We start from the raw sequence: 10,726 nt of genomic DNA, 5'->3' as shown, positions 1-10,726 counted from the left end.
TTCGAGAGAACTGCTTTACCACCTCAAGGTCATAATACACCAAATAGTTTCCCTATATAATTCAATGTAAAAGCGACAACTTTGAGCGAAAATAAATTCAACATTTTGCACATAGAGACCCCCATAACCATACCTTTTCTTAAAGGCCATTCTAAGCGGAATCGATTTATGCAATAAAAAAGATATGTCATGTACAATGCAAGAAAGAACTTGACACAAATCAAAATCGACTGTTTTTGCAACTTTTATTTTCGGCCGTTTCTTAGTGGAATGTAACCTTTTCTAGTGCAATGGTTTACTATAGTCTTCAAGTGTATCATATTTCAGGGATTCAGTAGTGAACACCTATTCATGCCCTACCATTATCTCCGCAAGATAACACCTGAATAATGGTAAAAAGTGTAAAACATGCCTTCCTGTCAACTATGATATTTTTTTAGAGAGTACAGCCCTACATGAAGCGATCATTTAGTGTATTGTAACCTCAACGGATTCTTGCCCTGACAGACGCGTATTGTATGTTTTGGCCAATCAGATCTGGCCATGTAAACTGGGGTTGTCGTACCTGTTTATTTCTGATTGGTTAATACAGTCAGCGTGGTCCATTCTCATTGGCCTAAATTATACACTGGGAATTCCGGATAGACTGCAAAAGCAACTGTTCCCGACAGAGATCACAAATTCTTTCTTTTTAAGTTTGTTAATCTTTATGACAACTCTTAGGAGTTGGTGGAAATATGAAGAAAACATTATTCATTCTCGCGGTGGTCGGATTTTTATTCGTAAGCTGTAAGTACTTTGGTTGCAAATGTTGTTTCAACATGACTGACACACCGGCAAACGTATCACGTTTCCTGCAATTCCTTTTAAGGGTATGAGCTTGTCATCTGTCAAACTATTGAGAGGTTGTCACAGTTATATAGATATGTATTGGGTTTATTGTCTAAAAATAAACATATTGAAATATAATGATCATTGCAGCATTCCAGAATATTCTTTTTATCCGATGTTAAGAATGATTAGCTGAAGTCTCCAACTTACTCTTAGTCCATACTAAAGTACTACCTGAGCCTTTGATAATTTTTGCTATGGCGGCTCTGGGAGATCATATGCACCCCTGCATAAACACAACCGCAGTTTTGCGCACAGATTTTGTGCCCATCACTAAACAGACATTGTTTGTTACCAATTAAGGTAACTGGTAAGCGATGAATAAACTTCACTAACACATTAAATTTACCTAAAGGCTGAATGGCAGCCTACAGACGTTATCCTTTGCATGCAACCTAAAAAACATGACAATGTTTCAACACACTATTCTTGCTGACATTTTCATTTTGATATTTGTAACAGTGTAAATATTTGACACCTGTTCGCCATCGTTGTCGACTTAATTTACATTAAATATGAAGGTGTGCAAAAGATTGGTGTACTGCAACCTAACCTATAGAGACACTTTGTCGTCAACATTACCACAGTTTCCCAATATGGTGGATAGAGCGTTCAAAACAAAGAATAACAAAGTAAATTTAAAGCAATTATTTCTTGCTTTAATGGTACCATTTGCATGAGTTTGTGCTTTAGACTGGTGAACAGGTTTTGCAGTATCAGTGCTCCGTAGCATTTGGTCAAAAGACGGCGCATTGCAACTCTCAGCAACTCTTTGGGTTATAAAGCTGAGAGTTGAATAATTGCAATTTCAACTTACTCAATATTTGATAATTGGTACCATCCATAACCTTAACCCCATTGCAAGGAATAACATTTGAACATATTTGTTGTTAAAAAATATCTGAAGGGAATTATTTACCTGACACCCCTGGCAAAGGTAGTAATGCATTGGCTTCATGATAATGAGTTACATGATAAGACAAGAAAGCTTCCACCAATCTAGGCCAAATAACTCAAGGCATGAAAACTGCTTGTTTTGCTTTTTGTGCCAATTTAAAACTCCAGGTTAATTTTTTTGTAAAAAAAATAGGGTCACAAGTGTATTCAAGCTCATTGGGATCAATTGCACCTGGATTCACCCATTAAGCAATAGCTCCAATAAAACTGTTTAGCTGAGTTTTGAAGAAGAGTCCATGCTACATGTTGATACTGAATTTACCCCAATCCGACGAAAAAAAATGAGTTTGGTGAAAATAGCTTGCAACTTGCAAGTTCCATTTTGGTTTAACATACCGTTACAGTATTGTGTCATAAATTTAATCCTTCAGCAACAAAAAGAACCATTATTTAAGGTTACCCTACTAACATGTCTGTTATCAGGGTTGTTAATGGTTATATGTTCTGCTATAACGTTTGAGAAAATATATTGCATCATTCACATATTTAGTAGGAAAATAGCTACATGCGTTTGCTTGCAGTGTCAACTGTTAACATATTAAGTCTACATGGGCTTGTCATTGGGATATGAGCGCCAAAGGTTTAGAGGAGACTAAATTTAAACTAAAAATTACATCAACATAGAGATCAGTGACCCCCTTCCCCCCCCCCCCCCCTCCCCCCCACCCCCATTACATTTTTGTCCCCTACCGGTTTCACCAGAGGGGACTTATGGTTTGCACTCTGTGAGTCGGTGAGTCTGTCTGCCTGTCACACTTTTCTGGATCCTGCAATAACTTTAAAAGTTCTACATATTCTTTCATGAAACTTGAAACATGGATAGATGGCAATATGGACATTATGCACGTCGTTTCATTTTGTTCCTACGTCAAAGATTCTGGTTGCTATGGCAACAAATAAAATACAAATGTGACAATGGTGGAATTTCTGACAATGGTGGAGTCGGAAGGGAACATATATTGCTTGACAATAGTCTTTTCTTGACTGTATTGGTGATTGGTCATTAACATTTTTAGCTCATCTATTTTTTGAAAAAAAATTATGAGCTATTGTCATCACCTTGGCGTCGGCGTCGGCGTCTGCGTCGGCGTCGGCGTCCGGTTAAGTTTTGCGTTTAGGTCCACTTTTCTCAGAAAGTATCAATGCTATTGCATTCAAACTTGGTACACTTACTTACTATCATGAGGGGACTGGGCAGGCAAAGTTAGATAACTCTGGCGTGCATTTTGACTGAATTATGTGCCCTTTTTATACTTAGAAAATTGAAAATTTTGGTTAAGTTTTGCGTTTAGGTCCACTTTTTTCAGAAAGTATCAATGCTATTGCATTCAAACTTGGTACACTTACTTACTATCATTAGGGGACTGGGCAGGCAAAGTTAGATAACTCTGGCGTGCATTTTGACAGAATTATGTGCCCTTTTTATACTTAGAAAATTGAAAATTTTGGTTAAGTTTTGTGTTAAGGTCCATTTTATTCCTTAAGTATCAAAGCTATTGCTTTCATACTTGCAACACATACTAACTACCGTAAGGGGACTGTGCAGGCAAAGTTATGTAACTCTGACTGGCATTTGGACGGAATTATGGGCCCTTTATACTTAGAAAATTGAAAGTTTGGTTAAGTTTTGTGTTTTGGTCCACTTTACCCCTAAAGTATCATAGATATTGCTTTCATACTTGGAACACTCGCAAACTATCATAAGGGTACAGTAAAAGGACAAGTTGCATAACTCTGGATGTCATTTTTACGGAATTATGGCCCTTTTTTGACTTAGTTACTTTGAATCAGGGTTGGCACCAATCGACCACCCCCGGTTTTAACCAGCGGTTTTTACCGGTTAAAACCGCCCCGGTCAATACTCCTGAAGTGGTCATTACTGGTCAATACTGGTCGATTGAACTTTTTCCCCCAATTTTAATTAATTATCCATGCCTAATTAAACTATATTGATAATATAAATTAAACAGACATGTTGCCAATAATGTCTTAAGCTATTAATACCCACTATTTTATACCTGTTCATGCAATTTGTTGGCCAATCTCTCGCAATTTTGAAAATTAGTCCAAGTTGGTCCATTGGATTTTTCTGGTTGATTGAACTTTTTTTCAATTCTAATGAATTATGAATGCTCAGATAATTCTGTGCTTGATTCAACAAGAACCTGTCAATTACTGTGTATGAGTTGTTCCTCATGCACCACTGTCCCCACAGTCTTCTCAGTGACACCTAGGATGGGGCACCCAAAACTGATAATAGGGCCTTAAATGGCACCTTTTTGACACGACCCTTACTTATCATGTTTTCTTGCCTAGATTTCTTTAAATAATTTTTAAACAAAATAGTGAAAAATTCTTATATTTTCCATTGATATAAAAATAAAAAAAATAATAAGAAATAATTAATAAAAGAAAACAATAATTGAAAAGTAGAGTCTAGAGTAGACCCACAATTGGAAAACATTTTCGTTGTCAAAATCAAGAACTTTGATTGCTTAATCATTTGAATACCAATTGAACTTTTTAAATATGAAAGGAAAAAAACGCTCATAATACAGAAAGTAGACAACTTAGAAGTTACTATTAAATTAATAGCAAGTAATCTTCTTTTGTGTGAGTGATCTGAAATAGCCTAAGGGCAGATTTGCTTCATTGTCAATATCAGAGACATAAAACTGCATAGATTTTATTACCAATTAAGGCTTAGGGGCCAGATTTATGACCCTAGAAAACACTAGAGTTCTGTTTGTCCATCTGCTTATCAAATAGATATATCAATAGATAAGTGAAATACTATGGTAACTACAATAGTAATAATACTTTAGTAACAGATGTGATACACCATGATAAAGATATTGCCTGAGTCCTTATATATTTGAGGCCATTTCCATAAATGATAAAGATTTAATTTTTTACAACTTTAAAGATTTTTTTTACAATAAATGACTCAAACAAAGTTTATCAATTACAGAATAATTATTTATTTAATATAAAATAGCTCCTTAGTGATGTTTACATGCTACAATTTTCAATCGACCAGTAATGACCGGTATTGACCAGTAATGACCGGTTTTAACCGGGTATTGACCGCCGACCCGGTCAATACTCAATTGACCGGTCAATATGCCAACCCTGCTTTGAATATATGGTTAAATTTTGTGTTTCGATCCACTTTACTTCTTAAGTATCAAGGCTATTGCTTTCAAACTTCAAATACTTTCATGCTATCATGAGGTTACTGTACCTGGCAAGTTGAATTTTACCTTGACCTTTGAATGACCTTGACTCTCAAGGTCAAATTATTAAATTTCTCTTAAATTGCCATAACTTCTTTATTTATGATTAGATTTGATTGATACTTTGACAAAACTACTCTTACCTGACATACCACAATAGACTCCACCCAAACCATAGCCCGTGCCCCCCCCCCAACCCCCACCCCCCCCCCCCCCCAATCCCCCCCCCCCCTATTTTTTTTTTTTTTTTTTTTTTAAGGTCATCTCACAAATGACCACCACACCCTCACACTATAACCCCCCCCACCCCACCCCCTCCCCAATTTTTTTTTAAACGGTTAAAAAACAAACTATTTATTTTGATTATTTATGTTTGAAATACCGTCCAACCATCGCACCCAAGAATCCCCCCCCCCACCCCCCCCCTCCCCCCACCCGAATCCCCCCCCCCCGAATTTTTTTTTTTTTTTGTTTTTTTTTTAAGATCATCTCACAAATTACCACCACCACCCTCACACTATACCCCCCACCTCACCCCCCCCCCCCCCCAATTTTTTTTTATGAAACGGTTAAAAAACACAAATATTTATTTTTATTATTTTATGTTTGAAATACCGTCCAACCATCGCACCCAAGAATCCCCCCCACCCCCCCCCCACCCCCACCCCCGATTTTTTTTTTCCTTTTTTTCGCATTTTTTGGAAGAAAATGTAATAAATGTCCACACCCCCACACAATGCACCGCTCTTCACTCCACCCCTCCCTCCTTTGTGATTGAAAATGAGAGTCCCTTCACCTTTAAAAAGAAAATAGATGAGCGGTCTGCACCCGCAAGGCGGTGCTCTTGTTAGAAAATAGTTTTCAACTTAATCCATTTAATGCAGTTGTTGGGTTTAGTTATTCTGCTTTTCCTACATTCTGTTGCTTTGAATGATTGTTGCATAACTTTAACATCTAAAGAGCTGACCTTGTACTGCCCAATGTGCATATCTTAGCTCATCAATGGATTTGGGTATTTGTGGCGCATTTCCTTTAAGGGATATTATAGCTTCTACAACATTGTCTGCAGCCACAACAAGAAAAAGTGACTGCTCTACTCGATTGTCAAACTTAGACTATCTTTTTAGAAAAATGAAAATTCAAAACAGGCATTATACATTTTCTGATTGGCCATTATAAATATATCTGTTGACCGACTCTTATGTTCCGAGGTGATTCAATAAAGCGGTCGGCAGGTGCTAAACTAAGACAGAAATTACCTTATTTGACCATGTCAACGGATATTTTTGATGGCTTTTCAAGATAAGTTTATTCGGACTGTGTTTCATATAAACTTATATTGTTTTGACATCTTTAAGTATATAACTATAGGCAGTCCCGTTTTGCTTTGCACCGTGATAACCGTGGTTCATTTTAATGTAAACTTAATTACAATCTCTTATGATTTGGTAAATATTTAAATAAAGATTCTATAATTTTATTACAACCATTATTTTCTTTATAATATAATCTATTACATTATATTCTCTATAATAAAACATCTATTAACAATCTCCAAAATTCAAGAGTTCTATTTATGACATTATGGTTGTTGTGATAAAAGATTTGTTAATAATTTTCTACAATTATTAATTTATAAATACCAACTACGTTACAAGCATATAAAGTGGCATTTTATTGATCCCAGTCACCCAGTGACTTACAATTGTTTATCTGTTGTTCTTTTATCCATAAATTAAAATACAAGTCAAATATAAAGTATACATGTTCAATATACCAAAAGAAATATAATTAAGTTGTTTGTAACAGTTAGCCATGCCTTAACAGGGAATAATCTACATGTGCGTCCCGCGTCTATGTCGCACAAATATCGAAATAGATGCATCGTTTTGAAATATGTGCGTCCACTCAGACGCATTGCTGAACTGTATCCGTTAACGCATACGCGAATCACGATAGGTACGAACCATCTTGTGTACGAGTCAATGAACGCTAAGTTTAACCGAATGAGGCTTGAAGACTCCAGCAAGTCTTTTGATTGGCTCTAGTCGAGCCGCTGATGTATAATACAAACCAATTAGAATCGACCTTTAAAATAGAATGTGTTATGATATTTTCTCAAGTCCCCGCATGAAAACCTGCTTTAACTTTGTGTAACTTAGTCATAAATAATACAGAAAAAATGCCTCCGAAATAAGGTGAAGCTTAATAATCCAAAACAAACAAATCTCAACTTTCATAATGGTAGGTAAACGGCTCACAATTCGGACGTAAACAATAATATTATCAAGCTCGCAATTCGGATGGTAACAATAATATTATCATTGTTTGAATCAAGTTGAAATGTTAAAACAGGTGACATTCATGTAACAGATAATGTTATAGCCTATGTGAAGGCAAACAAGATAGTGTGACACATGCTTATCAAAACATCGGGAGTAAATTAATAAAGAAGACATTGTCACTTGGTAGATTGGGCAATTAACACACCCAGTGGCCTTTTGTTCTGAAGCCACATGTCGCCAAATAACATGTTATTTAATTGTAATAAAACTGCAAAGCGTGCTGATAAAACTCGAACCCCGACTGCAATAAAAAAGACGCCGACAATTCAGAAATTAACCGGCGATTGTGCTAGTAATTATACGATAACTATCTGTTATTTTGATTTGTTGATGTATTTTTCAAGTTCTTCGGATATTTTTTAAACATGATAATAGTTGAATCTGTTTGTTAATAACTATTTTAGTGTTCCTAACCAGAAAAGTCATCAAGTGTATATTGACCTCTTCGGTCTATTGAAAATGTCTTCGGGCTATTCAAAAATGCCATCTGATTAGCCCGAAAGGCTATTGGGCTAAAATATTTAGCGTGAAAACTGGTTTTAGCAAAAATGTTCACCCCCTTCTTTTGAGCTTAATTGGGGTTTTCACCCCTGGTTTTTTAACTCAATTGGGTAATTTAGGTAATATATATATAACATATCAGGTATTTGATATGATAGTTTCAGTTGTTCATTTTGTTAACAATTATACGCTCAAATATTTAATCGACCAGTAGGGCTATTTTATAAGCATTTAGGATCGACTGACCGGCCCAATAATCGACTCGGGCTTCGAGCTTATAGGCTCATTCTAAGACTGGCTAAAACTCTATTTAATTTACAAAAACCCTATTGTTGTCAAAAACAGAGGGTGAATAGGTGTATCCCGGAAAAAGCATCTTTTTGGAAAAACCCACTAATCTGCTGGTACAAATAAACATGACCCATTTATAATCCTTTCAAAATCACACACCGTATCAACAGTTATAATTTAAAGTTAACTATCATTGGTTGATTTAATGTACCAGCGTTGTTTGTACCGGGATGATTAGTGGGTTTTTCTAAACTCATGCTTTTCTGGGATAGATCTATTACCCAATATACCCCAAAGTTATCTATAGCCCTGTTTTAAATTAATGATACAAACAAATAACACATTCACACAATGGCATAATCACTTGCACGTAAATTGACACTAAATGGCAATGTATACATAGATTTAAACTGACCCAGTTTCAGTCAGAGCGATTATTTCTTGGTTACTTTAATTAGCAATTGGATTTGGAGAATGTCTGTAAAGAAATTAGAGTTAACAACTTTGGGATTGCTATGCCGCATAAAGAAGTTTGGTTATAAAAACTACAACATTTTGTTAACATACATCCGAGTTCTACTGCTAGAACATAAACTATAAAAGTTAGTTTAGTTAGTTAAATCATAGCAACAACTCTGAGCCTTATACCGCTCCATTCTTTATAGTTCATAGTTATATAGTTATAGTTCATGTAAGTCACACAGAAATATGTTTTGCAAGTGGTTGGTAAAAAATGCATTGATAAATTCTGCTTTACTTAGGTTGTAATCTATGTGAAACTATTAAGGATAGCAACACAATCTGAAATTTCTTTTGTTTAATTGGATCAATCAAAGATTATTATGGGAGTTGCAAAATGTGCAAGTAACTTAATTGATTTTTATGCCCCCAGATCAGGGGTATATTGTTTTGGGCCTATCTGTCTCATTGTGTGTGTCACAAAACTTTAACCTTGGTGAAACTTTTATAACTTTTGCAATATTGAAGATAGCAACTTCATATTTGGCATGCATGTGTATCTCATGGAGCTGCACATTTTGGTGGTGAAAAATGAAGGTCAAGATCATCCTTCAAGGTCAAAGGTCAAATATCATTGTTTTTTCTTTCCTAAAACTTTAACCTTCGTTAAAGTTTTGTCATAACTTTTTTAATATTGAACATAGCGCAACTTGATATTTGGCATGCTTGTGTATCTCATGGAGCTGCACATTTTGAGTGGTGAAAGGTCAAGGTCATCATTCAAGGTCAAAGGTCAAATGTATGGCTTCGAACAGCGCAATAGGGGGCATTGTGTTTCTGACAAACACATCTCTTGTTATTTTGGTTATTGTGAACTTGGTGGACACTGATTAACTACATGTAAGTCTATAAAGATTGTGATAGCTCAAGAATGTATGTACTGTGTCAGGTGTGCGGGCAGAAGATGATGATGATGATGATGCCACTGTTGAATTGGACATTGGGAAGAGTCGTGATGGATCCAAAACTGACGATGAAGTAGTTGCAAGGTAAGAAATTGCTTTTGTTAATGATTTTTCCCAATTTTTTACGTGAAATCATGGAATTTTGGTACATGTATCTCATTCCCCAAATCATGTTGGTGATGCATAAAGTAAAACACAAAAAGGACTTGAACACGTTTTATGATTACTGTAAAAACTCAGCCATAGGTCTACCCGCTTATGTTTCGGGTGTATAAAAAAAAGGTTTGAAAAATTGCAATTTTCTGTATATGCACTTCATACGTCGGTTATGACTAGGTTTTTACAGTACCTGAATCATGTTGAGAAAGTCATCAGTGAAACTTGATAGGACTTTGGTTTCAACATGATTCAAAATAGTATGAGTCTTGTTATGCTCCCCCAAAATTTTTGGGGGGAGCATTATAGTCGCTGCTTCCTCCGTCCGTGCACATTTTTTGTACGGGCTATTTCTCAGCAATTAATGACCGGATTACAATTGAACTTTATGGGAAGCTTCACTACCAAGAGGCAGGGCCCTCACACTACTTTGGGGGAAGGGGTCCGCAGCCCTTAGGAGGGGGAATTTTCGCGGCGTTTCCCTTTTTGGGGGATTTTTTTACTATCTCATTATTTCATCTGTACATGTTTGCACTATATTCATTGCATTTTTCATAATTTAGTATGTTCGAAAATATTAAATTGAAATAGAATTGAGATATAGTAATCATGAGACACATCTTTCTATTTAAAAAAAAAAAAAAAATTTTTTTTTTTTTTTTAGGGGAATTTTTCCCCCCATAAGGGGAAAAAAGTATACTTTTCAGGTGGGGGACTGCCACCGAAATTCGGCGGCAGATTTGATAGATTGAGGGCCCTGAGAGGAGATGTGCATATTATCAGCTGGTTCTGGTCGGATGATTTTTCACAGAGTTATGGTCCTTTAAAATTTTCCATAACTGTACATAAAGTGCAATTCTTGTCCAGGCTATTTCTCAGCGACTAATGAACGGAATTCAATGAAACTTTATGGGAAGCTTCACTA

At 35.9% G+C, this 10,726-nt stretch overlaps 1 protein-coding gene across 1 annotated transcript in view; it reads left to right on the top strand.

Annotated features, from left to right (window-relative positions):
- The first annotated feature begins 607 nt into the window (after positions 1-607).
- Positions 608-10,726, top strand: part of LOC127879816 (endoplasmin-like) — a 39,004-nt gene continuing 28,885 nt past the window's right edge. The window contains exons 1-2 of the mRNA XM_052426872.1: positions 608-789; positions 9,630-9,729. Coding sequence (XP_052282832.1) covers positions 738-789; positions 9,630-9,729 — 152 coding nt within the window. The 5' untranslated portion in view covers positions 608-737. The remainder of the gene's footprint in view (positions 790-9,629; positions 9,730-10,726) is intronic.

The sequence above is a fragment of the Dreissena polymorpha genome, chromosome 1, assembly GCF_020536995.1.
Source record: "Dreissena polymorpha isolate Duluth1 chromosome 1, UMN_Dpol_1.0, whole genome shotgun sequence".
NCBI lineage: Eukaryota > Metazoa > Mollusca > Bivalvia > Myida > Dreissenidae > Dreissena > Dreissena polymorpha.
Note: the sequence above shows the minus strand (reverse complement) of the source record. Positions and strands in the feature narration are given on the sequence as shown.